At 43.3% G+C, this 27,899-nt stretch overlaps 1 protein-coding gene across 1 annotated transcript; it reads left to right on the top strand.

Moving 5' to 3' along the window:
• The first annotated feature begins 14,963 nt into the window (after positions 1-14,963).
• On the top strand, positions 14,964-19,734 carry DHRS3 (dehydrogenase/reductase (SDR family) member 3). The gene is made up of 5 exons (XM_009081201.1): positions 14,964-15,103; positions 15,773-15,892; positions 16,632-16,870; positions 17,876-18,001; positions 19,180-19,734. Exons 1-5 carry the CDS (start codon positions 15,017-15,019, stop codon positions 19,262-19,264), a joined length of 657 nt encoding a protein of 218 aa, XP_009079449.1. The 5' UTR covers positions 14,964-15,016; the 3' UTR covers positions 19,265-19,734.
• Positions 19,735-27,899: the final 8,165 nt, after the last annotated feature.

Here is a 27,899-nt window from a genome sequence, read left to right as displayed (position 1 = left end):
ACACTGCTGGCTCCTGTTCAGCTTCCATAAAGCCTTTAAAATTATGTTTATAATAGAGATGGACACAGTTCTGCTGCCCATACCCAATGCAGTGTGCCAGTGTGTGCTTCAAAATGTGTTATGTAATTATTATCCTGGTGGATGATAATTTTTAAAAGGCTCGGTGTAAAATTTACATAGAAAGATTGATAGATAGATAGATAGATAGATAGATAGATAGATAGATAGATAGCTGCTAAGACAACTGTTGTCACATGAGCATCTGTCCCCATCCTGCATGCTTTTCCTGCCCTGTGGAGGTACAGAATGACTTGCAGTCCATGTGTCTAATGAATTTCTCTGTAGTCCTTTGGTATCTAAGTAACTAACCATTTGGAAAAGGCAACCTGCCCTGTCTCCAAGTGAAAAAGCTAATGTAATCTAAAAGGAAAGTTTGCATTTTCTATCATTTCTACCATGATATTTTGGTATAAGAATATTTACCCCTAGTGAAATATCAGGCTCTAGGTGATTAATCTCTCCTGTTGTGTGTGTGGTTGGAAACCACCATAGGAATGCAGCAGTTTCAGGCATACTTTAAATGATGGTTGCTTTAATCTTATTTAAATTTTAAGCACTTAATCTCACAGCGAACTATTAGAGCATGTCACAACTTATCAGCAACCAGCAATACGTGAGAAGAACTGGGGAGTGAATGTTTTTCCATGTCATGCAAAATAATGTATTAATTTGAAACTTTTGGTAAACTCTGAGAGCACAGATTTGATTGGATGACTTTATGGTCTCCAGAAAGACTTTATTTCTCTAAAGATTATATCCTGACGGCAGCTTTATTTAATGGCTTCCTGTTGGCAGCTCCCTCCCTTGTTGATTGAATTTAAGGATGGGCAGAAGAACCCTTGTTTCAAGTCCCAGGCTGAGATGGCATCCAGCCTGTGCTGTGTGCTGGTGCCAAGGCCAGCAGTTGGAATAACATGCTGAATAAGTGTCTCTGCTTGGCAAGCACAGCCAGAATTTATCATCCGTCAGATCTGCTGGTGCCCGTGAAGCAGAGCTCTGGCTGGAGCTGGTTTAGCTTATAATTTGGAACATACCTGTCTTTTGTGACTGGGGATGTTGTAAGGAGAATAAATAATGTTAACAAGAAGTGGAACTAGCAGAGTTACAGATTTGTCATCTCACTGAGAGATATACAGTGATGTCATGAGAAAATATTGTCCCGCTGGGACTGTGCTGTGTTGGCACACCAAAATCCAGAGCTTTTGAACATGCTGCATCAAGACAGTTCTATGAGGCTTCCCACAAAATATAAGGCTGTGCCAATGCTGTAAAAAATCTTGGAGTTTTAAAGATGAGGTTATATATTAATGCCATTGCAGTGCCTCAGAAACACACTCACGCACCAGAAAGTGTTTAGCATAAAGATGCTAAATGTGCTCGGTGAGGACAACAGAAAAAGTCAATGCCTGCCTCAGGGCTGGCACTGAGAGATAAATAAATGTGACAGTGGAGATAAAACCCAAAGGGCCACACAATGCCAGCACAGAGCTCTGCACTGATGGTGATCATAAAACCAGGGACTGCAGCACTTCTCACTGAGCCATGTGAAAGGCTTTGGGCAAGCATCACAGCAATGGAAGGTTTAAGGTGGGGTTGGAAGCTCCACGGTATAGAGCTTTGGGTAACTTCCACAGAGGTGCAGACAGTGTGGTAGAAAGCAGATAGGTTGTTTTAAAAATTCATGCTGGGAGGTAATGGCTGCAATGGAAGATCTGATGCTAAATGAGAGGTAACATGGGGATAGTGACCTGGAAAGTGAATACAGAGGCTCAGAGCTGGAAAGCTTGAGGAGGAGGCAGTGAAATTCAAAACAAGAGCTGACCTGGTCAAAGCAGTAGATGAAGTATTCTATCCTGAGCAGTGGGTTTGGACCAGGTGACATCCACAGTTCCCATCCAGCCTGAAGCATTCTGTGATTCCATGAATTCAGCCCTATTTGCACCAAAGAAAGGCCAAAGGCTGCTTTTGTGCACTGCAGGGCTGTCAGGGAGGCTTTGGTCTATGGTGGTTCACGTTATTTATTATCTGAAGTGATTCATCCCCATTTTATTGGCGTCGTTTCATCACCTACAGTGACTCGTAAATGTGCTGCTGTGTATTTCTGTTGCATTTATGTCATGGCTCTGGCACAGGCTTGGAAAAAGTTTTCTCAGATTTGCAGAACTATTTCCATCTGAAGCACTGTAGGTAGTTTTTACTGCATTATAAAATGAACCAAACATGCTGTTGAGCTAATGTCTAATTAGCCTGGCACAGCAATTTGCTTTAAGAGTGACCATAAGCCCTGAATGCAGTTCTAAGCATTCTGACTAAAACATTTTAAAGTTGCTGGGGTTTTTTAACCCTGGTGTGGAAACCTCTCTTGTTAGGGTAATACTATGCAGTGGATAGTTAAAATATGGAGGGGGAAGTTAAACAGCTGAATAGACTCTGAATTACATTCCTCAAAGAGATCAGCAACATTCAGAGAGGAGATACAAACATTGGCACATCAAGAGCTACCTGGTTTTCCATCATAGAATCATAGAATCAACCAGGTTGGAAAAGACCTCCAAGCTCATCAAGTCCAATCCTACTGTGGTTACTGGACCATGGCACTGAGTGCCACATCCAGTCTCACCTTGAACAGGGAGTTGCAGAGGGTGATGAGGTCTCCCCTGAGCCTCCTCTTCTCCAGGCTGAACACCCCCAGCTCCCTCAGCCTCTCCTCATGCCACTTGTGCTCCAGTCCCTTCCCCAGCCTCGTTGCTCTTCTCTGGACCTCAATCATCATACTGCCTCAGACAAGACCTCAGCCTCACACTAACCTGTGAGGGATGAAAGTATTACAGCAATTTTTCCAAGAAAAGAACTAGGACAAATAGATGATGATGATGATGATGAGCTACAGAAGTAACCAGTTCATTAATTCTACAGGAACTATGTAGAGAATGAAAAAAAGGCAGCAGTTCTCTTGATTTCCATCCCCCCAAAATTAGACAAGGATCTAGAAATTCTTTATCTTTCCTTCTGGACAGTTTGGAAATCTCTGCTAATGGTTATTGCTTTTGAGTGTTTGTTTTAAAACCCATTAACAAATATTAGTTGGTGTTTAGTGTTAATTTTTCACTTTGGTTCCTGGACTGAATTGAAGACAAATCTAACACAAATCTAACAACAAGGTATTCTGCAGGAAAGGGAGACTGGAAAGGACAACTCTTAAAGACAGGGAACAAGAGCTTCAGAGCTGCCCACCGAGTGAGAACAAGCTCTGGCATTTTTAAACCTGTGCTTATCAGGAATATAAAGCAGAAATTATTCGAGAGATCTTTTTAGCTGGGCCCAGACTCTGTTCTTCAAAGCATCATGTCAACATGCTGAAGAGTGGAACAAGTCAGACCCAGGCACTGCCAGATCCATTGGCTGATAACACTGACGCCAGGAGAAAAGGGTCAAATCCATGTCGTTTGACCTTTATCCCAGTGGGGATTAAATTGATTCTAATTAATAGACTTGGGAATAGATGAGTACCTTGGCAGAGCTTGTAATTAATTTAAATTGTTCATCCTATTAGCTTAGCCATAAACTAGGCATAATTACAAGGGGATTTTGTGGACAGCCACCCCTGTGTTGCCACCTTCTTAATTACAATTTATTGAATGCAGTGCTGCAGAGCTGATTTGTTTTGGTTAGCATAGGGGTTGCTGTTGTCTTATGCTGCCTGAGCAAATGTGTCAGTGCTCCACTTAGAGCAACAAAATTGTGTTTGAAAGCACAAATGCAGCTCTGCTCTATCAGTTGTGTGTGTGGCTGTGAGGCAAACCTGGCTCTCAGTGTGCAATCAGGGGCACTTGGACCTCTGAGCACACTTGAACAACATCAAATTCTATGTATTTTGAGGTGGTATAAAAGTGATGCCTGGGAAGATGTGATTATCCTGTCGTATGACATCTTTTTAGCCATAGGTTAGAGAGGTGGTGTGACCTGGCTGATATATTTCATCTCTTATCTCATTGTAATTGGGTTTTTTGTTCTCTTTGCCCTTTGAATCACTGGGTACACCCAAGTTACACTTTCAAGATTTTCTTCCTATCTGAGGAGTTGACAAACTTGTACCATTTACCTGAAAGCAGAAATTCTTAGGTAAACTTTTCACTAGACTTAAAGAAAAACTTCAGATAGGCTTAAATTAATGGGAGTGAAAGGTGTTGCAAAGACACTGAGCAGTTCACCTTTCCGTGCCCTTCCACAGGATGGATCAACAGTAACAGTGGGCAATCAGCTATGTCCTGTGTGAAGATTAAATTAGTGTTTGTCTTCGATGATCTGTCATGCCTTGCTAGCAGTAAACAGACACCTTGTCTCTCTGATCAGCACATTCCCTGGGAGAGGTTTGGCTGTGATGGTCTGGAGAGGGAATGGGAAATCTTGGCATCCACTTACAATAGCTTGGCTCGATGTTGACTACAACCTCAAATTCCCTGTACCCTACCTTCCTAAAAAACCATCCCAGTGAGGACAAACTCAGCTTAGAGCCTTAAAGAGCCAAGGTCATGCTTCCAAGTGGGATATTAAAGACATCCAGCTGGTACAAGTGCTTCTTTCCCAAAGTGGTAATAGAGCAGGGCTCTGGCCACAGTGAGCTGTCAGGAATGATGTCAGAACATTTCCAAGGCCCTTGGGAAACACAGGAGCCCTGCCTCAGTGAGCTGAGTTGTTTGATTTGGGGTTTGAGATGTGCTGATTGTGCAATGCTGGAGCTTGTGCTTTGTGTTGCTTGTTATTGGATTTTAATCCAGGCCCCTTAGAGACCATTGTCCGTGCTGTGTTTATATTTGATGTGTGCTTTAGGGAAGCAGGAGGTTTGCCTCTTTAAAAGCAAAGCCTTTTCCCATCAAAGAGGGGTTTCAGGGTTTATTTCCCTGGATGATGACGTGCAATTGTTGCAGATTGCTCTGTGACACCTCTTCTGCTGACAGGAGGTGTGTGTGTGTGTGTGCACACGTGTGTGGGTAAGTGATCTGGCACCTTGCATCTCCTTTAGAGCCCAGAGTTCATCAGTGGGTCAGCCAGCTCCTCCTGACATCATTACACTTGTTTACAGCTCACACAGAGGAAAGGCTTTGCTGATGGCTTTGACCACTGTCACTGTCTCATTCAGTCCAGCATTTGTGCAAAAATCAGAAATTTAGAGAAGCATCTTACATCTATAAAGGGATTTCAGTTTCTCTGCCTGCCTGATTTAAAAGGGACAATAAAAGAGAAAAAATCCTTAACCATTATATATAAATTACAAGGACAGTATGTCATGTTGCCATTGAAATTGTCAGTGCAACCAAATAATCAGTGTTGGTGATAGACTGAAAAAAGATCCATCTCAGAGGGAGTCAGCATATTGGGGATGAAGTCAGAATGGCTTCTTTAGCCACCAGAATCAGTAAAAACAGTTAAAAGCCTTTTGGTTTGCATTTGAGGCCCAGATTTAGGCCAAGTGGTGTTATTTGTTTCAGGATCCAGGCTTCTAAGTGCAATTTCAACACTGATAATCCATCCCAGATCTCCCACTGCTGCACGTGGGGATTGCTGTCAGTCAGGCCAGTTGCTTCAGTTGGGTTTGTCTCTTTGTGTGCTTAGACAGATTTTTCAGTGGAAGCAAAGACTGTCCTACAGTGACTGTGAGCCAAACAAAAGTAGGGCTGGTTTAGGGCTGAATTTCACACCCCTAGGAGCAGAGTGCAGATCCCCAAAGCTCTGCAGGCTGCTGGGGGGGAGAGAAACCTTCTGGCACAGAGCTGTGCTTGTGACTGACTTTGAACACACTGAGGAATTATTGTGCCTCCATATTCCATCACTGCCCCTCAGCTAAATCTGTTACTGACCACATTACTTTATGGAGTTTATTTTACTGAAAGCCAAGTTTGTGTCATGTTCTGTGACAGCTTAACTGATTTTATGTCCACGTTGAAGTAACTTAACTTGATTTTGCATTGCAGTGGCCTAAAAAGCAGCTTGTGATAGGCAATCCCATCCAAAGGATGAGAACTTCAGGGAGCTGCAACTTAGGAATATGCTAGAGGTGGATTTGTGGCTGTCTGACCAGAGCTTCTCATTTAAATAAGTATCATTGGGGCAGAATCTGCTTAGAATTGCTTTGATAATTTCTGGAGAAAAGTAAGGAACTTAACTTTTGCTTCTACATTTAGATATCATTTCGTTTAGCTCGAGCTGTGCTGTTTTTCACACTTTTCATAAGCAGGGTAGCTACTTCATCTAACAGTGTATTGAAAAAGTGGTGCAATCAGTGCAAGACCCTTTTTAGCCTCGCTGTACCCCTGGGGGTGTGTGTGCTCCGGGAGCTGACAGTCCTCTGCCTCCCATCCTCCTCCTTTGATTTAATAGGCTGAGAGAGTTAAATATGTCCTGAAAACTGTCATTTGTACAACAGATGAATAGATTTCAGAAATTCTGCCCTGTTGCATAGCAACAGCACCATTAAAAAATAACATTTTGAAATGCACATAAAAAGAGAGGCAACCAGTTAGGCATTCCAATATTGAAGCTTTCTTCTAGGCAGTCTTTTATTTCTTTGACTAAAATACTGACAAGAAAGGCACCTTTTGACAGCTTTTATATGTTTGGTAAAATGGTAGCAATTCTCCTTTTCTGGAGGCAAAGAAAGGCTTGCAGGGAAACTTGTCTGGAGCTGTTGCTAGTGTTCAGTTTATACACAAATTTAATGTAGGCTATTTTAACTCCAATACTTCTCCAGTAGCCTCACGGGAGAAATGATTTTTTCAGTCAAGAGCTGCATCTTATTATATGCACATGGATGATCTGGAGCATATTTTAGGCCTTTCTGGAGGGCAGTTTATAATGACAACACTGGGAACATTATTCACCCTTAGGTTTCCATGGCTGGTTTTGTTGCAAACCTTCTCCCAGTTGAACAAACTTAAACACTTCCCCTAGTCTTCCTTTTTGTGATGTGCCTACAAGAGCTGGAATTGTCTGTCTGCCTGTCTTCCTGGGGATTGCAAACATTCCCTGTGGCTTTCCTCGTTCAGCAGAGGGACAATTTTGACCACCTTGTTTTTCAGTTCTGCTAAGGTACAGCAAAATTCACAGTGCCCTGTGCTGGTGACGGGACTGTGGGGACATATCCCAGACCTGTTCTTCAGTGTGGAGCACCCTGAGCTCCAGGTCACCAGCAGTGAGCACAGATTGCTGCCAAAGCTCAGGACTGGCCCAGCATCAGAAGGCAAAATATGTCACTTTTTGAGTATAGCATCTAATTGATAAACCTGTGGTTATTATTTTTATAGAGCTTGTAGAGGAGTTTTACACATTCCCCAAAAGAAGGGAAGTGCTGGTGAATTGCTCCTCATGATTTAGCTTATAGCAAAACTGAAGGTGTTCTGAATTCAAACTGGTAATTCTTTGCTCTAAACTGTTAATCCAGCATAATTTATGCTTTTGTGAGCTGTGCAGGGTCCAGCCTAGGAGAGTGTTGTCTTGGGGGGATGCAGTGGCCAACCTTTTCCACTGGAAGTGAAAACTGCAGTTCAAGCTACAGAATTCATCTTAGAAATAGAAAGGAGTCTAAAGAAGAAATCCACTTTTATTTGCACCCAGTTTGTAGCTCTTTAACTCTTCTTTTCCATATATTCCTATTAACTCTGATTTTTCTACTGTTAGTTAAGAAGTAGCAGAGTTTGAAGTTAATTGTTGATTGAAAAGGCAATTGTAGGAGTTCCTTTCACCCAGTCAAGTGATGGAAATGATGCTGTGTTGGAGCCACTTTGAAATTTCACATCCCTTACTCCTACCATTCCTCTGTAATCTAAATTCTTGGATTTTTTTTTTTGGTTTTAGCTTTCCAAAAACAAACCCTTACTGTTCAGCATCAACATAACTTTGTGTCACAGTAAATGTTTAACTCTATTACATGAACATTTAACCTGCCACATGCTCAGAACTCTTTACCTGGAGTATGCAATTAGTAAAAATAATAAAGCAGCATTTTGGAAGGAAAACATTGACACAGCAAACCTTCAGCCCTGTCGAAACATCCTCTCAGACCATGGCAGTAAGTTTTTTCCCTTTTGAAATGTTATTTACTGACTTTCTATCCCTTCATCCTGTCTGCTGTGCTTGCAGTACTAAAGGGCTTTCTGCACCTGCATATTTACTCTCCCCACAATTTCCTGAGAGCTCTGTGGACATTTTTATAGGGATCTGGATTACAGGGATGCCATGCCAAGCAAACGGAGGCGGCAGCACACTAGTTATTTTTACAGGGTGGAGCATTATATTTCTGTTGGTGGATATCTCCAAACCTTACCTCAAATACATAACTTCTTTACCATTACCCCTCTCCCCACCCCCAGATCCTCCACTTCTTCCTGCTCTGCAGCCAGAGAATTTTACTGCTGGCGATTTCTTTGTGTGCTTTGGTTCCCTGGAGCAGGGGCTGCTTCTCACACATGGTGTGGCAGACATTCACCATTAAAAGTCTGTCGGTTTTTTTCCCCCCACAAACGCTTCCATGAACCTTTGCAGGGTGACAGCTTGTGGCCACTTGGTGCTTTTGTTGGAACGTGCACTCCGTTTGACCCTGTCCCAGCGTTAATAGGATTGTAAAGGCTGACTCCTGCGTGACCTCTTCTTGCAAACAACCCTAACCCTTCCCCTTCCTCAACTGCTCCAACAGCAGAGCTGAGAAGTGTTGCTCCCAAGGCAGTCTGGAGTCACAGTTCGCCTTTGCAGACGAAAGCAATTGGAAAAACCACTGGAAAAAAGTCAGCATGGGGCCACCTGTCCTTAAATAGTCCTGACTGTGAGAACAGTGGGCATTTGTTCACTTCCTCAGGGGGAGCTGCTCTTAAATGCCTGTATGCAGACAGAAAATTGCACCTTTTCTTTCCAGGGAAGGCCTCCATTGAATAGCAGACAGGTGTTGACATACTCCTCTGTGATGTTTTTAGGTGCTGGTTTGTTTCCTTCAGAGCTAAAAAGGAGGGATTGGGGTACAACTGGAGTCGCCTGTTGTTTAGGTGAATAATGTTAATCCTATTGAGTGCTAAATCAACATATAAAGTAGTAAAAGTTCTGGCTCTAGACTAAAGGGATTGGAATTCACTTTTAGTCTCCTTCTGAAGTGTCTTTAGCCCTAACTTTTAACCTCATTACTTTATGTTCCTCCTGGCCTTAACTCAAACCAGTTGATGCTGAAGTCTGTGGTTTGTGTTTACCGCGGTGACAGGATTAAACTGAAGTTCAGTTCTTAGAGTCTAATGTCTTTACAACTTCCAAATAGTAATCTAGAAAAGCTTGTGTGTAAAAGAGAGAACAAATCTCTTGATTCCCCATGCTTACCTGTAACCTTTCTCATACCTGTCCCTTGCCCCTTTGATATTCACTTGGCACTGTGAGAACTTTGAAAAATTCTCCACTGGCCTGATTTGTTTGTTGACCTTTATAGAAAGTGTCACTAAGGGGCTGGGTGAAGTATTTTGACCTACTTCAGGCATCACAAGGATCTTTTTTTCCCTTCCTAAAGCAAAGATTGGCTTTTCACACTGCAGAGCCACACCTTTCCCTCTTCCAGTAATCTGCCTTTAGCCTGCCTCTCCCTTGGAGAGCTCCTGAAAGAACTTGCCTGCCTTTCCCTGGGGGCAAGAGAGGGGAAGGGGTGGAGGAGAAAACCCTTCTACCATTGACAGGCAAAAGACACGAAGCTTTTGAGGCTGTAGGATTTAGCCTCCTGTTCTCACGACATGCAAAACTCTGCCAGGATTATGGGATACACTGGAATGCATTTCTTCCGAGGACAGACTGGGAGTTAGTAGTACCAGGCTTTGTAAATATAGGGGGATAAGACTGGCATACTTCAGTGGATTATCTACACTTTGTACTTCCTAAAAGTATGCAGGAACTTTGAGTGTTGGGCGCAGAAAGGCTTTCTGTGTTTGAACAAAGGTCTGTGCAATTACAGATACCAACTCACACAGAGCAACTTTTGTTCCGCTGCGCTAGGAAGGAGGTTGAAAGGGGGAATGAAATGTGTTGACCTACCAACTACTTCCTATCTCTGCTGATCTGGGGCTTGGAGCTGTGCTGGATTTGTGGAGGCAGCAATAATGAGATCAGGCAGGAAGGGCATTTGTGTCTCTCTGCAACACTTTAATCTTTCAGTGTCTTCAGATTGAATCAGAGAATTGCCTCATGAATCGTAAAATGGAGAAACTTTTTGGAATGGAAGTTGTATCTGCTAATCACAATGGAGCTCATGCTGGAAAAGACTGAGAGTGAACAGTTCTGTACTCAAACACAACTCAGATAACCCAAAGTGTTAAGGAATGGCACATGGTCAGTCTCAGAAATGCTTTTGTGGTGGGACACCTTTCCAGCACTGGTCCAGCTCACTGGAGAGATAAATTGCAGCACAGCAGGTTGGCTGAAGATACAGTGCCAAAATAATTGGCAATGTAAATGGGCAACATTCCTCTGCTGCTGTTCTTGAATCGTGCTAGCAATAAAATCGGACCAGACAAGTTAACTAGCCTTGTAAACGAGGCAAAATTAGCTCTAACCTTACGTCCTGCACCGATAACATACTGGAAGCATCGATCATGTGGATATTGTGGTTGATAGCAGCATCAATCTAGACCAGTTTATATAAATGAGTGGCTTTATCTGATTTTTGTGGTGGTCAAAAGCAGAAATCTTCCTAGTGTCGTGGTGAAATGCAGGATTTGGCCCTGCAGTCAGGATTGGAGCTTTTGGCAGGGAAGCAGTGCAAGCCTCGATTAGAAAACCTTGTCTTAGCCCAACAGCAGCAAAACCCTTCGCTCTGAGTCCCCTCCGACCTCGGGCCATGTCTCATTAGCAGATTAAGGCCAGAGTTAAACGAGTCCTCCGGGAGCAGAGAGAGCAGTGTGTGCTGAGCCTGCCCCTCCAGCCTGAAATGGTTTGCCTAAGGTCAGATAAGGAGCTATGGGACTTGCCGGATCTAGAGATAAGGTTTGTTTTGCTGAAAAAAAAATCTCCTCGTGAATAAAGCCTGGGAAAACGGGTGATGTCACAGCCCTTTCAAGTTAATGACGAGAAGGGTGTGCTTAGGTTGCCGAGCCATCAGAAATCTCTTCCCTGCCTCCAGTGGGGGAAAACTCCTGCCCTGCTGCCTCTGCAGCCTTTCCCACCCCACCTGCCTCCCGCAGGGTCACCCAGAGGTAAACTCGGGGCAGGAAACCTGGCAGGGGATTAACCCCCTCCCCGGGCTCCTGCCCTCGCCAATTTTCTGGTCAGTGCCTCTGAGAAAGGAGAGCGTGGCTGGTGCAGCAGGGAGGGGCAGGGGAGGAGGACGAGAGATGGATGAAGGGGGAGAAGAAAGAAGGGTTGGGATTCTTTCCAGGACGGAAAACTGTCTGTCCAAGAATTTATCCAAAACACAAATGAAATATCCCCCTCTATCCACCACGGAGTTATTGGTGGCTGTGCAGCATCCTGACGGGCTGGGGAATCAGGGACACTGTGTCTCTCCTCTCTTACATTCCTCTCTGGTTTGCTCTGTCCAGACAGGAATGTCTGTGTCTGTAGGAGTTATTCTCTCCAGGACTCAGGCTCCAGTTGGGATACACTTATTGCCAATTTAGTCTTATACTTCAGAAGGGAAGGAGATGCAGACCTGACTCTCATGTCTCCTTTGAAAGCTGCTCCCTAATAAAATGGACTGTTTTCTAAACTGCAGATCTAGGCTCTTCAAGAGCCCTTGAATCCCAACTAGGGCAGGATAAAGCTGAATTATGCCTATACTGATCTTGGCTGAGCAAAGAACCAGATTTTTACTTGTGTACAAAGGGAAGGGCCAAGTGCACAGTTAGGGTAACTGGAGCTCGTGGGGCAGCAGCAAAACAGACCCATCAGGTCAACAGGGAGCAGAAGGGTCTGTTCAGAGCACTCAGAACATGGATGATTATCTCTAATTGCACATTTTGCAGGAGATGAATTCAGGAGAGCAAAGGACTGATGTGTCCTTATTCAAAGGGCTGAATTCAGGAGAGCAAAGGACTGATGAGACTGGAAAGTCTCAGGAGTAATGACCTAGAAAACATACATAGGTGAAACTGCTGCAAGCAAGAAAAGCAGAAGGATTGCCTACACAGAGATCCAGACAAAACCATCTGTAAAGATGTTCAGGAGCAACAGAAGCCTCAACTGTGAGGCAAATGCAGCAACTACAGCCTTGTCTCATTGTAAGATCTGATGTCCTGGGAGCCCAGAGGGAAGTCTGTGCCAATTTAATCTGGCCAGATGTAAGAGAGAAATTGAAAGTCTCACATGATCTCCTAGGAGCAGTCAAGCTTGAATTCGGACCAAAAGCACGTTGTATTGAGTTTGGAGTTTTATCCATCTGTAAAAAGTAGCAGAAACAACAGCAGGAGCCCTCACTTCCCACTGGGTCGTTAGGGAGCTTTCACCTCTCACGAAGGAATGGTCTTTTATTTACTGCTTTTCTCTTACACAGGCTGAAGCCTTCACCTGAGTGAGAACAGTATCAAGGACATGAAAACTTCCCATGGAAAAAAATCAGTGCTGAAGTTAATGTTGTTGGGAGGATAACCAGCAATTTCTATCTTCCCCAGATGGCCCAGATTTTCACGGGGTCACCTTGCAAGACTTGCCTGTAGGATATTAAAGGTCCCAAAGAAACTGTTGGGGCATAAAAAAATATTATATCCAAGAGTTGCATCACAGACAGATGTTGCTTTGACAGGTCATCCTTTGCTTAACTGTTCTTCCATGTATGTTTCCTGACATTCAATGCATCAGTGGCAGCTCTGGGGAATAGGAGGCTGTGTGGATGTTTGAAACAGATTAAAGTGAAGAGTGAGGGATCTACTTTTTATTTTGCAATAGCAGTTTGAAGCCCTGGAGTGTTAGGTATGTGAGGGCAGTTTCTTGCCTTACCCCCCTCATCTGACACCTTATTTCTCTTCCTCTCTTCTTCCTCTCCAACCTTCCATCATTCTTCAATGAGTCACTTAATTTTTTAGTGTCTGCATTGACTGATCCAACCCTGCAAAGAGGCTGAAGTTCACCCTGATGCAAACTCTGTGGGCATCAAACTTGATGCTTACAGTTGACATTTTGAAGTGTTTTTTCCTCCCCTTTCCACAGAGATGTAGGTTGTGAAGGAGAGAGCAAGTGTGCATGTGCTTATGCCTGAACAGTATTTTGTAAATATTTCCTGAAGGCTTGTGAAATTTCTCACATGTTCTTGATTTCCCTTCAAGTCTGCAAAGTGTGCATAAAAAATATCCCTCAGTCTAGCCCTGAGTTCAGGAGTGAGTAAATAGCCATCAATTTTACAAGCTTTGTGTAGATGCCAAGCCCTGATGGCCAGGGGTGATATGCTGAGACTTCCAAGCCAGGCCAACACACAAGCTGCAATTTTAGCCATATGCTTTCTTGCAGTTTTTAAATCTCATCCCAGCTTTTTTTCCTTGAAAATTACTTCCCCTGAGATAAGATTCCTCATGAAATGGCTCTGGCATATTTATACATGCTCTGGAGTTTCTGGTTAACCAACTCTTAGTCCTTTGGTGAGGCTGAGGGTATAAATCAGTCTGAGTGTGTTTTATGTTCACAGATGTGCCAAGGACTTAGAAATGGGATTAATTGTAAGGTAACTCATTCAGGAAATGGCTAAGGACACAGGTACCTCTGAGTTTTAGCCTTGCTTAGGCACACTGAAGAGCTCTTTGACCCTGCCAGGGATTAGTTTTAGTACCAGTTATGAGATAAGCTTAACTAGTCCTTAAAAATAAGCATATTAAAGCTCTCTGCAAGAGGTTTGTTGTGGGGAAGGAATATTGCACATATAATACATAATTTGTTATGTTTATCCTGCTGTTATTAAGTTAATTGCAGGGGTTGAGTTATAAGCAGTGATGTAATTTAGACTTTCTTCTTGCTGTTCTTTCAGCTTTTGGAAAACTCCAAGATTATTTAATCTTTAAAGTTTCCGTGTGCTGATTTTTAACCATTAAAAAAAACAATGCACCAGGCAGATTCACACTCAGTGCACAGTGGTGTGAGAAGCAGCTGTAATCCTGGATCACATCTGCTTGGAAATAGCACCATAATTTTGCATTTTTCAACATAGGAACCTTTTCTTCTTTGTCTTTTGGCTGTTGCTGCTGAAGCCACAGAGCAGTCAACTGATTGCAGTAACATACTCCATTCACTACTTTATTTTTTGCAGAATGACAATGACTCGTCATCCATAACATGCTGAATGCTGAGAAGACTTAGGTGAAGAGCAAAAAGGATAGATCAATTCATGTATAGATGTCTTAGGTAACAGAGATGAAATTATATTCCTTCCAGTAGCCTTAAAAAAAATTAGAAAATAAGGTTATATACTCAGAAAAAAAAATATATTGGCTAAATCTGTTTAGCTGGAGATTAATGTTTGAAGGACAGTGGTGGGAGCAGCAGCTCATATGTGAGACTGATGTTGTTGGCTCACAGGAAAGTCTGTGATTTTAGAATGAATTTATCTTTCTCTACATGTGTATAGCACAAACAGGGATAGATTTAAATCCCACGATACAGAAAATTTGCCAAGTGTTTCATATATTGCTTATACTAGGCTCAAGGTCTGGTTTTTGTGTTAGCTCTTGTATTGCTTGTAAAGACCCTGGAGAGAGAGGGATGCAGGTACCACTGTGATACTCCTGTCCCCTCCCCATGCCACAGAAAATCTTTGCTAGTCTTAAACGAAGCAAAACAACAGAGCTGGCAGTGAAAGCACATCAAAGATTTTCGTCAAGCTGCTGAAGTCAGAAGCATGTTTTAATTATTCTAGATTTGAAGCAGAAGCACGTTCGACTCTAACTGAAGTTTCTTGCTGCAGATCATCCTGTGGGGTCGGACTGAGAAGTGCCTGAAGGAGACCACTGAGGAAATCAGGATGATGGGGACAGAGTGCCACTATTTCATCTGTGATGTAGGAAATCGAGAGGAGGTCTATCGACAAGCCAAGGCCGTGAGGGAGAAGGTCAGTGTGGGGGGAGACACTGGTTGGGGGCAGAATGTGAACAGGCTGGAGCACAAGTCTCATGAGGAGCAGCTGGGGGAGCTCAGCCTGGAGAAAAGGAGGCTCAGGGAGAACCTTCTCACTCTCTCCAGCTCCCTGCCAGGAGGTGCAGCCACGTGGGGTCAGGCTCTGCTCCCAGGGAACAAGGGAGAGGACAAGAAGGAACAGCCTCAAGTTGTACCAGAGGAGGTTTAGGTTGGATATTAGGGAAAATCTTTTCATGGAAAGGGTTGTAAAGCATGGGAACAGTATGGCCAGGGAAGAGATGGAGTTACCATCCCTGGAGGTGTTCAAAAAACACGTGGATGTGATGCTTGAGACCATGGTGAACACAGTGGTGGGTTGGTGGTTGGATTTGGTGGTCCTAAAGGTCTTTTCCAGCCTGAATGATTCTGTGATTCTATATTTAGTGAGAAAAAATACGTATTTGGAAAAAGGAAGGGTGACCAGATTATATAGTACAAAGTCTACCTGCCTCTCTGAAGTGACCCAAAGGATTACAAGGCAAGAATGTCAAAAGCTCTGAAAATAACAATGTATTTAGGCTGTAAAAACCATTCAGCTCCGATGGTGACTGCTGATTTGTGAGCAGAGATATTCGTTGTCACAAGTAATTTGCTTTTCTTGCAGGTGGGTGACATCACCATCCTGGTGAACAATGCTGCTGTGGTCCATGGGAAGAGCCTGATGGACAGCGACGACGATGCACTGCTCAAATCACAGCACATAAACACCCTGGGCCAGTTCTGGGTAAGACAAGATCTTGTATCCCATGTACACAGACTTGGGAAGGACAACCTACAGCCAGTACACACTTGGACTTTCTCAGTGATGCTTGGGAAAATCAGCCTGTCAGGAAAACAAGGGAGAAATAACAGTGTGGGGGCAGAGGCCAGAGGAAAGAAGGCTAAAATAAATATCATTTTTCCAGTAGTAACTCAGAATTTGATGTCTTTATTCCCATTCTGTGATTTCTGATAAAACACTTGTTGTTTTTTGAGAAAGCCTGAGCTCCCAGGATGCTTTTCTGTAGGGTGATGTATAGGGAATGTCAGAGGAGCTTGGGACTATGTTTCTCAGGGAAGGAAGCTAGCATGGAACTCATTCCATTTTGAATTAGACAATAGTAATAAAAAAAACCCTTGTGGTTTCATCACTTTGTGGAATACTTTATCCTGCAGAAGTTCACAGCACTCTGTTCATGGCCTTTATCTATGGGTGCTGCTTACTTACACGCAGGTACTGCTTATTTAGCTTCTAGGAAAGATTTTGTTATGTTTCTACACAAACTTTTCCTGCTTAGAATCTCTCACAACATGACAAACCACAAGGTCCTCTGCCACTCCTTTCCTTACAGAAATATAAATAAACAGAACACTTTAGGTTGTTGTCTCCACGTCACCTTATATTTTTCAGTAACGGTTGTTTTTGTTGTGTCTCTGCTGAACAAACCTTTTTCTTTTTCTCCTTTAACTCTGTTGATCTTCAGACCACCAAAGAATTCCTGCCAAGGATGCTGGAGCTGCAGAATGGACACATTGTTTGCCTGAACTCTGTCCTGGCCTTGTCAGCCATCCCTGGTGCTATTGACTATTGCACCTCCAAAGCCTCATCCTTTGCCTTTATGGAGAGCCTGACCCTGGGGCTGCTGGACTGTCCTGGAGTGAATGCCACAACAGTCCTTCCCTTCCACACCAGCACAGAGATGTTCCAGGGCATGAGAATCAGGTCAGTCCAGGGGAACTAGAATAAAGCATCTCATTTTAAATGAATCATCAGAATACACTCCTAATTAATGCTTCATTTAGTTAGGAGAATTTGATGTCTCATTTGGCTGCCTGGGAACAGAGGGTCACTCTAGGCCACCTGGACTCATCAGACTGGTTCCCTCAGTGTGTTGGCATATTCCTCCAGCCTGTTCTGAGGGAGACATTGGCTTCTACAGAGAGCACTGAAAGCTGTTTTTTCCCTGTGTGTATTTGGGCCATATGCAGCCCCCAAAGAGGGAGGGGAGGCAAGCTGAAATTGAGGTCATGCAAAAGGAACAGTGTACAAATTACTTGAGAATTAACAGTACAAGTTCCTTCTTTATTCATTGAAATACTTCATTCTTTCCCAGTGAAAGGAATGGCAGCCACTTACTGAAGTGAGGCTGTCAGTACCTCCTTTTTACCTCTGGCCAAGAGAACAACTAATGGCTGACCACATTAATCTTTTACAATGGACAAAATAACCTATTAGTATAGTTTGTGCTCTCTTAGTCAAGAAAATATGCAGTCTCGAGCTGTTGCTGGGGCTGGGAAAACCTTTGTGTTTGGTATTAAATGCAATGGAAGAAAACATTTGTCTTTCACCTGTCAAGAGTTTGACTCAAGCAAAGAGCAACTGAGAACAAAGGGAAAAACACCAGCACTGAAAAGAGAGCATTTGGTATTGGTTTGCATTCAGCAAGCCTTGAATCAAGGCTCTGCACACTCTGCCACTTCTCCCTAAAGGCACCAGCATGTACATTCTTAACTGTTTAGCTAACCCAGCCATACTGGTTGGAACTGGGCTTGCTGCTTTCAGGCTTTTTGGCTGGAACTGGAACTTTCTGCCTTCCCAGCTGCTTTGGGCATGTTAGAATGCCAATAACCAGTGATGGCTTAGTGAGTGGTATCACTTGGACAGTGATATCTTAATGAAAAGGCTTGGTTAACAAATTATTATTCTATTTATTTTTAATTTATTCAGGTTTCCTAGTCTTTTTCCTCCTCTCAAGCCAGAGACAGTGGCTAGGAGGACAGTAGAAGCTGTTCAGATGAATCAAGCCTTCCTGCTCCTTCCATGGACAATGCACGTTCTTGTCATCCTCAAAAGGTAAAGATTCCCTTTGCCCAGCAGTAGCCTGGCCAGGTAGGGAAGATTCCAGTCTCTGTGTCTGTCCACTAAGGCAAATCCTGGGCTGTAACTGCTCTCCAGGATCAGATGGAATCATCCCTTCCCTAGAAATACAATCATAGAAACAAAAGGACTTGCTCAGATTCCCTTTGGAGATGTTCTCCCTGGGTAAAACCCCGTTATGACACCACTTTCACTCCCAAAATTTGGATTCCTGTGGTCTGAGCTGTGTTTGTTTCTAGGAAATTTCTTAACATACACATGTGGTTGATGTTGATTTAGGAAGTGCCTCGTTGGGCTCTGTGCTTTCTCCTGAGCAGGATTTCTGTGCTGTGAGGTCTGCACATCCCAGCTGTATGCAGAGAGCATTGCTGGTCTTACAGCACTGAGACTATTAAACCAATATTTTTGTGTATGATTAGGACAGGAATTTTAAGTTCTCTAAGGAATAAAAAAGTCATAACTTCATATCCTGAGACAACCAAAGAGAAAGGACATTGAGCATTGTGTTTCCATGGCAGTTTGCACTAAAGCCTTTGAAAAAGCTGCTGCAGTCAGGAACTGAAACAAGGCCATGAGATTTCTGTGGAAAATAGTTCCAGTATTGCATTTCATAGAAGAAAATATCATTCACAAAAAATGTTGTGCTCTGAATGTAAAATATAGAAGAAAAGTTCCCAGAAATTCTACAGGCTAAAAGTGGTCTGTTCTCCTTCTCCTTTACTGTAAGAATGAGTCCTTTATTTTCCATTTCAGTAGCTGTCAAGAAATCAGATCTCTATCCATACCTTAGGATAAGAAGGCCACATGACTACACAATCAGGTGGCAAGCTAACCAAAGACCTCAGGTTAAATCTGTGCATTTCAGAGTAAAATATTTGAGAGGAATAAACCATGATGGTATTTGCCAAAGTTACAGCTTTTCCAGACTCTTTTGGATAAATATTTCTGTAGAGAAGGAGCAACTGGATGGGACTTTGTCCCTCTAGGCCTCCTCCCAGCAGGATGCTGATGCCTGTTCTGTCTGTGTGCTCTCCCTAGCTGATTTTTGAGCACATGTATATTTATGTATGTAAATTCATATTTACACATCCTCTAATTAGGACAGACTAAGGGATTTGTCTCATCTGCATGTTTTCTTTCTGCTTCTCTTCCAGCATTCTCCCTCAGGCAGCACTTGAAGAAATCCACAAGTTTTCTGGGAGCTACACCTGCATGAACACTTTTAAAGGCAGAACATAGACCTGGTGGCACTAGGACTGTTCTTCAGTGAACCCAACACAAGCATGAAAACCCTGACAGGACTGTGAATCAGCAGTCTTGGCTTTTAGCCTGTTCATGTGACTTGTGCTGCTCTGAGGCACCACATTTCTTGCAGGTCATATCCATAGTAACATGACCTTTGCACAGGATTGAGTGACTGGACTATGGGACCCTTGGAAAGAAAAACAAAACAACAAAAAAAAAGTGGGAAATGTTTCTATGATGTTTAATTCTTTAGAGTCCAATTGTTAAATCTCATAGTTCTTAAGATGTAAGTTTTGTTTCTGGAGTGTCTTCTTTGGGCTGTCCCAACTGAGAGGCAGCACATGACACCCCAAACATGCTTTGTCCCCTCTCTCCAGAGGAACTGCCACTGGTTTCACTTCAGCTTTTCAAATGTGGAATCCAAAAATTACTTTGAAGAACTAAAAGTTATGGACATTTGATGGAAGCTTCCTTCTCTTACTTCACTTTTCATCCCATGATGAAGCTGTTCTCAACACACATTGAGGAAGGAGCTATGCCTTCTTTGCTAAAGGCCACCCAGAACTTCTGTCTGGGCCCAGAAAAGCTGTTGTACTCCCCCTGTGGAGACTGGGGAGGAAGGCTCAGGCAGCAGAGCAGACAGTTTGAATAGTGGAAGATTCTTCCTGTCACTGAACCTCATATATGAAATTTGTCATTCTGAATTTTTGTTGTTCATTTATGAAAAAATATAAAAATATTTTTAGCATTAATCCCAGATTGCCACACATGTAGGCAGCAGCACATTGGGGGTGAGGTAAATCTAGGCCTAAAACTAGAGCCTGCCTATACAAACTGACATAATCCATGCAGAGGAAAATCCATTGTATCAATCTGCACAGCCAAGTGGAATAATGCTCTAAAAATAGAAGAGACAGTACTGTAGTGCTGATGAAATGTGAAGTTTGGAAGCACAGTTAGCAAAGACCTGATTAAATGCACGTTGAATTCGACTGGGAATTTACCCATTGTGTTTTAGGGGCATTGAGTCAGGCACTGCTCGGCCAAAAGTGATGAATATGCTTGGCCTGAGATGCCAGGAGCAGCTAGACATTATTTATTTTTGTCCTGATATATTCTCTTTGACAGCCCAGGAAGAGCCATGCTGCATTCCAGTGCCAGATGCAGAGTGCAGCACGAGGCATAGTGGGAACACATTGGAACACTGCTAAAAGAGGAGTTAATGTAATTGCAAGACAGGAAAGTAGCAAGTCTAACTGGAGAGACCTGACTGAAGTGCCTCAAGGAAGGACACGTGGTTAAAGGAGGGAATTTAGGGCTCCTGACTTGAATTTCAGGCTTTTCCATAGATGTCCTGTGTGTCCTGGGGCAAACTGCATTATCTCAAGGTGCAACCTGACCTGCAAAGCAGAAACTTCTAGTGTTTCCCTACCTCAAAAGTTGTCAGTTTGACTACCTAAATGTCTGTCAGAAGCTCAGCAGATTCAAATGGAATATGCTATAGAAAGGAAAAGCAGTATTTGTTCATAAACCAAGAGGTTCCTTAGATGAGGAAAAAAACCATATGCCAAAATAGATCATTTCCTAAAAGAGACCTGAGTTACAGCAGAAGAGTTGTGAGCTGTGTTTGAAATGCTCCTTTGGATCAGCCATGTAGAATGGAGACTTACTACTGAGGTGCAAAGGTGGGAATGTTAAAATCAGAAGGTCTGACCTCACTGCAGAGCAGTAGATTTATCTCTTCTGGAGCAGTTCCAGATGAAGATGCTGCCAGAAGTGCCACTGGTATGAGTCCCTGTGCCTGGGTGGGTCAGTGCTCTCCTCCTGAGTGCACAACTCTAAGCTGTAGCACTGTGCCAGCTCTGAGCAGGTTTCTTCCAATGGAGTGTTGTTTGGAATTCCTGGATGTCTGAGGCTCTCTGGAGAGGATGAAAAGAAACTTTGATCTCTGTGATTCTGAAGCCCACACTAAGAGAGGCTTTCAGCTTTATTTTTTTGTCAATTTTTTTTGAGAAGAAACCCAGTTCATTGAAAACACAAATGCAATGAGGGGAGAACCCTTCCAGGAGGTGCCAGGAGTACTGAAGGTACCAGATTTATCAAGAGAGGCCTGGGAGGGGAAGGGATGGTGACATTTAGCTGTCTGTGCACACTGATCCATTCTAGTACTCATTACTCATGGTCAGGCTTTGCTTTGAGCAGTCTTGGTGAAAGAGAAGACCCACAGTGTCCCCCAAAATGAAACCCTTATGCTGAGGTTCTGTTTACTGGTAACTTCCTAATGCAAATGTGGCATAAAAACATGCATTGAAATCCCCATTCATCCCCAAATCCTGTCCCTTAGATGGATCTGCTCTTTTCCTGCACCACACAAAAGATGTTCCCTATCTTCAGAGATTTTCTCACACACTAAGTGCTGTTGATTTCTTTCTAATGAATATAAACAAGTCAGAATGTAGCTGAGACTCATCATCTCACTCCTATCATCCACACACACACACAACTTCCCTCTCTCTTCCCTCAGGGTCCCAGAGTGGACAGAGGGTCAAATAGCAGTCACAGTGGGGGAGAGGTATGCAGCAAGCAGAAAATAATGAGGAAAACATTGACTTTGCTTTTCAGATAGTCAGGAAGAGTTGAGTAAGAGAGAGAGTTCCTTCCCCTGTGAGTGTTGGGAGATAGAACACTCTCCATCCAGGGAGCAACTGGCAAAAGATAGAACACTCTCCATCCAGGGAGCAGCTGGCAAGCATGGATGGATGGATGGATGGATGGATGGATGGATACGAAGGCTTTTTTAATAGAAAGGCTCCTCTGGAATGCCTGCTGAGGTCTACTGCCCCTTTCCACATAAGGTTAGTGTTGGGTAATCTTGAAGTGCTGCAAATGTGGACAAGCTTTGTTGAAGCCTAAGGCCTTCTCTGAGGAATTTCCGCCCTCTGACTTATTTTCATTTCAGCTTTCCCTGCTCTCTCCACCTCCTCCTGCTCTCCACTGCACCATTAGTTTTTTTCCTTCTGTTTTCCTATGTCATCACTGCACTTTTCCCTGCCACCATCTTGAAGCCAGATGTCATACTAAGAGCCTGGAGTAAATCGTGATCAGGGTATGCATTTATTATCCTGCTGGAGGAATCTGGGTGAAGCTGTAGGAGAAGGTCACAGGAGTTTCATATGAAATTACTTTTCCTTGCTCCAATCTGTGAAGAAGTTGAAGAGCCCTTACTATGGCTTTTATACAGGAGATTGCTGCTGGTTTCAAACTTGAATGATAGAGAAACTTGAGATGTTCTGGGATGTGTTCCTCTGACACAAAATGCCTTATTTAAATGGGAGGATTTTTCAGTTCCAGGGAGTTTCAGGGACTCTATTTATACAAAGCAATTGTCAGAATCAGCGAGGCAGGGCAGGGAGAGGAGGAGTCATTTGTAAAGGAAACTGATCCCTCATGTTCAATATTTCATTTTGTGGTTTTTGATGAGGAAAGAAATGCACCTTCATGTACCCTTGGTGAACTTTAAAAAGGTCCTTCCAGCTGATGGCATGTTCTTAGCAGGATGAGGAAAAGGAGTGAGCCCTGAAAGTGGGAGCTATACCCTACCCACTCACTCATTGTTCTGCTGAGGTTAAAAAGCAACAAAGTCCATCCCTCTAGTTCTTCTAGAACTGCACAGAAAGTGCCTGGGCAAGTGATTCTGATGTTTGCAAAGAGAAACTTGTTGTACTTTTATGTAATGTGTTAATTAGTGTGGGTGGGTATGATCAGATCTAGTCTTGCAAGCCTTTCCGACAACTCCCTGAACACTCCCACCTTCAGATATTAACAGATAGCACTGCACTTGCCAAAGCTCATAAAAACCCAGTAACAGACTCAATGCAGGCAGAGCATAAGTGGGTGCATTTGTTTCACAGGGAACACATCTGCTTGTGGCATTAATGTGGCCTAGTGCTTTCCTTGAGCTGAAATGCAACTCTTGAGGAAGGAATACAGGGTGAGCTTGGATCATCTCTTTTGGTTTTATTTCTTCATGTGGTTTTAATAAACTTAATCTGGGTGACAGCCACTTTTTTTTTTTTTTTTTGACAGCACTTGTTCATAAATTTGGGGTAGAGCAAGATTATGTCAAAGCCAATCTTTTGCATATTTTCACCAACCAACCAAGCAAGCACCAGCTCAGAGAATCAGAATATTCTGCACTGTGTTTGTATGTCTCACCTCCCCAGCACTGAGATCCTGCAGCCTGGTATGTTTGGAGACTGAGCAAACCTGTCAGTCAGCAGCAGCACTTACACTCTCTAGGGAACAGAATCCTCTTTGTCCAAGTGCTTTTCTGAAGGGGATGTTGAGACGTGAGTAGTGGCAGTCACAGGCTCAGAGAGACATGAAGAAAAGCAGAACTTCACCTTCTCCCTGCAGCTCTTTACCCAGAGTTTCCTGTGGGCACCTGGCAATTCAGTCACTTTTCTGACTGCTAACCTGTCCCCCCTTCCCTCCCTCTATTCTACTAAGATCACCTTTCTTCAGCACCTCCAGGGAGGTGACAGCTTCCACACAGACAATCTGTCTGTGCTCTCGAGGAGTCACATCAGCAGGTGATGTGTTAGAGAGCAGAGCAGAGTCTGTTCTGATGGGGCTGAGCTACCCCAGCCTGAAACCCACAGGTGGAAGCCACAGGACACAACTTGAATGTTGCCTGTACCATAGAAGGCAGTGAGTTCCCCCTGTTCCTGTCATCTTTTCTTGAAACATAACACCCTCTTTTGTTTATGTAACAGATCCCTAGAGCAGAAACACACACTGCTCCAGCCTGCCTGGACTGGATACAGCTAAAAGCACAGCCCTCTGAGGAGACAATTTGTATCTTCACACCTTCCCTTGGAGTCCAAACTTATTAGTTCCTTACACTCTCCTTTGCTATTGGCATCTTGACATTAATGCAGAAAAACCATGAAGCAAGTGTATGATGATTTTTTTTTATGCACTGTATAATGATTTTTTTTCCCTGCATAAATCTAGAACAATTCCTCCTTAAATGAGGGAAGAAAGAAGTCTAATTGGAGCTGGAGGGTGAGAGAAAAGTGGATGAGAAGACAAAATAGAGGCTAGATGCAATGTTAGGGGGAGTGTGATGGCCCTAAGCAGGCAGAGGCGAGACACCACTTCACATTCCTGGAGTTATATAATAATAGAGGCATGTGATTTCCATCCAAAGTCTATAAAAGAAGTGTTGTTACTCCTGCTCATTCTGATGGGTCACCATGCCCTAAAAAACAGCCTATTAACTTTGTAGCTTGCTGGCTCAGAACACCCCAATGCACTGGTTACTGATTGATGTCTCCTGCTTTTTTTTTTTTGAGGGAGGGAAAAGCAGCCCAAACATGGAAAAAAGAAGGAAGGGTCAGTTTGACTCCCCACTCACTTTTTCCTAGCCAGCTGCAGAGCCATCCATCATGCCTAGGTTTTACAAGGACATTTGGTTCTCTTATGTTAGTAGTCATCCTGACCTGGTGCTACTAGGTAGATGGGATTCCATTTCCCATTTTTTTCTTAGGCAAAAGCACTTTTTAAATTGGATTTTTATTTATCTGAGTTAGTTGCCTCTGTATTGTACAGGCCTTTCCCAGACAGGCATCCTAGGCATGAATCTTCCCTGTCTATGTGGATCAAATGATCATGAAAAAATACAAAAGTGAAAAGCTCCTGTTGGACATCTTCCCTGGGCAATGTGGAACTAATGTAGAGGAACACTGTTGGGATATCAGTGCCTTAAATTGAGACATCTCAGCAGTCTGCTGGAGTCTGAATGGAAATGTCCCTGGCTCCCAAAATTGCCTTCCCACAGATCTTCTGAGGCAGTTTGACAGAGATCAGTTACCTGAGCACATCACCACATGTCTGCATGGAGAGCTGTGGGACATAGAAACTCTGAACAAATGGATTTAAACTTCTGGTCCCACAAGACACTGTTGAAAACAACAGATTAAAGAAGGAGGTGACACATGATCACCAGTATAAACCCAAGTGCCTCAGAGCAGCCTACACAACTCCCATGTTCTCCCTTAGATTTGACCCCTGACTGATTCCTTCCCTTGAACCACTATGCTGCAAACCCTGAGACTTGGGAATACATGAACTGAGACTTTCTTCAACATTTTTAGCATCAGGCACTTTGGGGCATAACCACCAGCTGCACTTCTGCCTTGGGCATTGCTATTGATCTGCTGAGTGTTCCCAGACACTGCTCTGGCTCATGGCAGCACTAACATTAGCTGCAAGATAAGGAGGCAATTCCTTGCTATCTTTTCCAGGAAACTCATCTCTTAGTGCCCTTATGAAGTAAGTGCAGGGTGATATGGTTTCTGGAATATTTTGGCTATATGAAAAACACTGTCACATGGAATAAAGGTTTATAATAAAAAGGGCTCCTCTCAGAAGAATGTTAACAGAAAATGGAAATGGCCATAATGGAAAACAGTGATATCCAAACACACAGTTCCTGTTCCTGGAGCCTGCTGGGAATGCTGATTCCTTGCAGACATGGCACAGGGAAGTTCACTCCATGGTCATTATATCCCCTGTGACTCTGCCTGTTACAAACAGCAGCAGAGGTGACAAAGCTCCTTGTCTCTGCTCTCTCGGCTGTTAATAAGTGCTTTTAAATAAAAAGATCCATCAGAGAACAAAGCAATTCAGTCAGTGTCAGCCTTAGGGAATGGAGGAGTCTCAGGTACCAGAATGAGAAGCCACAGCATCTCCCAGTTGAGTCCTTGAGGTCTCAGACCACATCTCCCCTTGCCCATAACAGATAAATTTGGAAGATTAGGATGGACTCAATTCAGCCACAGGATTAAAGAGAATCACAGATCAGCCTGTGAGCTATTGCTTGGCTCTCTCCTTCCCAGCAATAAAATACTTTGTGTTCTCCTCTGGACTCCCATCAGGGCTGCAAAGTCATGGAGAATACATGTGGAGCCAGGCACTATTTTGTGCCTGTTCTAAGGGCTATGGCAAATACTTTAGAGACAGAGACACCAGCAAGCAATATCACATGTGCTTTGGTGGCTGAAGAGTCAGTAGCTTTCAATATTCTGATATTCTTGACTATTCAGCAGCAGCAATCTGACATGTTTCTCAACTGTCTGCCATAGCCAGAAAGCCTTCTTCACCACATCAACTGTTAGAATGTTTTTGAACTCTAAACCACACTCAGCTCCTCTGTTGTCCTGTTGTTCTAGCTGAGGTTTAGCAAGTTTGTTACTCAAATGATCAAATATAGCCTTGAATTTCTTTAGGAGGGACTTGATGCTGACACAGAAAGCTAATTAAAAAAGACACCGTCGATGTCCTGCAGCAGAAGTTTCTACATACATTAAAGCAAAAAAAAATATTTATAAACAAGTCAATGGAATTGGTCAGTGGAATGCTGTGCTTCCATCATCCCAGGGCTATAGCACTGAGCCTCCTCTGACCTTGTTCTGAGTGTTTTACACACACAGAGTCAATGTAGCTTGTTTTAAAAATAGGTTTGCTAATACACATCCTCTCTGTTCACACAAATTACAGATTTCTAAGTTTGCTTACACTTGGTTTTGAATTCAGATAAGAACTCACAGCTCTGACTTCCTGCATTGATGATGAAAATGATTTTAATTCTTTCAAACCCTCAAGCCTAGGACTTAGGAACACTGATGCTTTCTGTCTGGAGATGTCACATTTACTGTGATGCAATGCCCCTCAAGCCTAGGACTTAGGAACACTGGTGCTTTCTGTCTGGAGATGCCACATTTACTGTGATGCAATGTAGTAGAGTTGAAACCTTCAGTCTTTCCCTTTAAAAACCTCTTCCTATCACCAGTCAGAGCTGCCAATGGCTCCTAATCACACTCAGCAGAGGAAGTTCAATTCCATCTTTCTCCTGACCTGAGCTCTTGCAAATGAACTCTCAGAGCAGAGCTGCTTTTGAATGAGCCACAGGAGCCATGCTGAGTTTATTTTAGTTGGGTTTATATTAGGTCTGATTTCTGCTGATCCCTTCATTTTTCATCATTTTGTCTGTCTCTTCCAGTTGTTCCCATTGGGGAGGACTGTGTTTGGAGAGTTTTGGAGCCAGAATGCTGTGCCTGCACATTATTCATCTCTGTGCCTACACAGAATTCATCCCTGCCCTTCAGGCAGTCTCTCACCTGTGCAGGTCTGTGCCCACACCTTCTCAGGCATTAACTGCCCAAAATATCTTCAGATCAGCTTCCTTTGAAGCATCAAGTGGAGCAAAACCCCAGAGAGCTGTTACTTGTGCTTAACGGGTCGATAATTGCATATTCCATTTAACACCTACAGGATCTGAATTTGAACTGGGAAGGACTGGGAGGGAGTGAGTGGCTAGAGCATCACTTTGTGGTTCAAGGGGGAATCATATAGTAAAAGTCCTCTGTTAGAACTAGAACTTGGTGCTAACCCTGATACCCAGCACTGCTGCTTGATTTCTTCTGATCATTTACCGTGCAGGAGGAGTAAAATAGATTGTTTTAATGACACCTCCAAGTGTCCTTTTGCAGTCTGAAGTACACAAACCCTTGGATGTGCTTTAAGGATGGATGAGCAACTCATATTCCAGTGATCTTCCTTGCAA

This window comes from Acanthisitta chloris, unplaced genomic scaffold (genome assembly GCF_000695815.1).
Source record: "Acanthisitta chloris isolate BGI_N310 unplaced genomic scaffold, ASM69581v1 scaffold12808, whole genome shotgun sequence".
In the NCBI taxonomy this organism is placed as follows: domain Eukaryota; kingdom Metazoa; phylum Chordata; class Aves; order Passeriformes; family Acanthisittidae; genus Acanthisitta; species Acanthisitta chloris.
Note: the sequence above shows the minus strand (reverse complement) of the source record. Positions and strands in the feature narration are given on the sequence as shown.

Coding starts and splice junctions, on each gene's coding strand:
- DHRS3 (XM_009081201.1), top strand. CDS start 15,017: ATGATGGGGACAGAGTGCCACTATTTCATCTGTGATGTAGGAAATCGA. Junction 15,104..15,772: donor CCAAGGCCGTGAGGGAGAAG/GTCAGTGTGGGG, acceptor CTTTTCTTGCAG/GTGGGTGACATCACCATCCT. Junction 18,002..19,179: donor GTTCTTGTCATCCTCAAAAG/GTAAAGATTCCC, acceptor CTTCTCTTCCAG/CATTCTCCCTCAGGCAGCAC.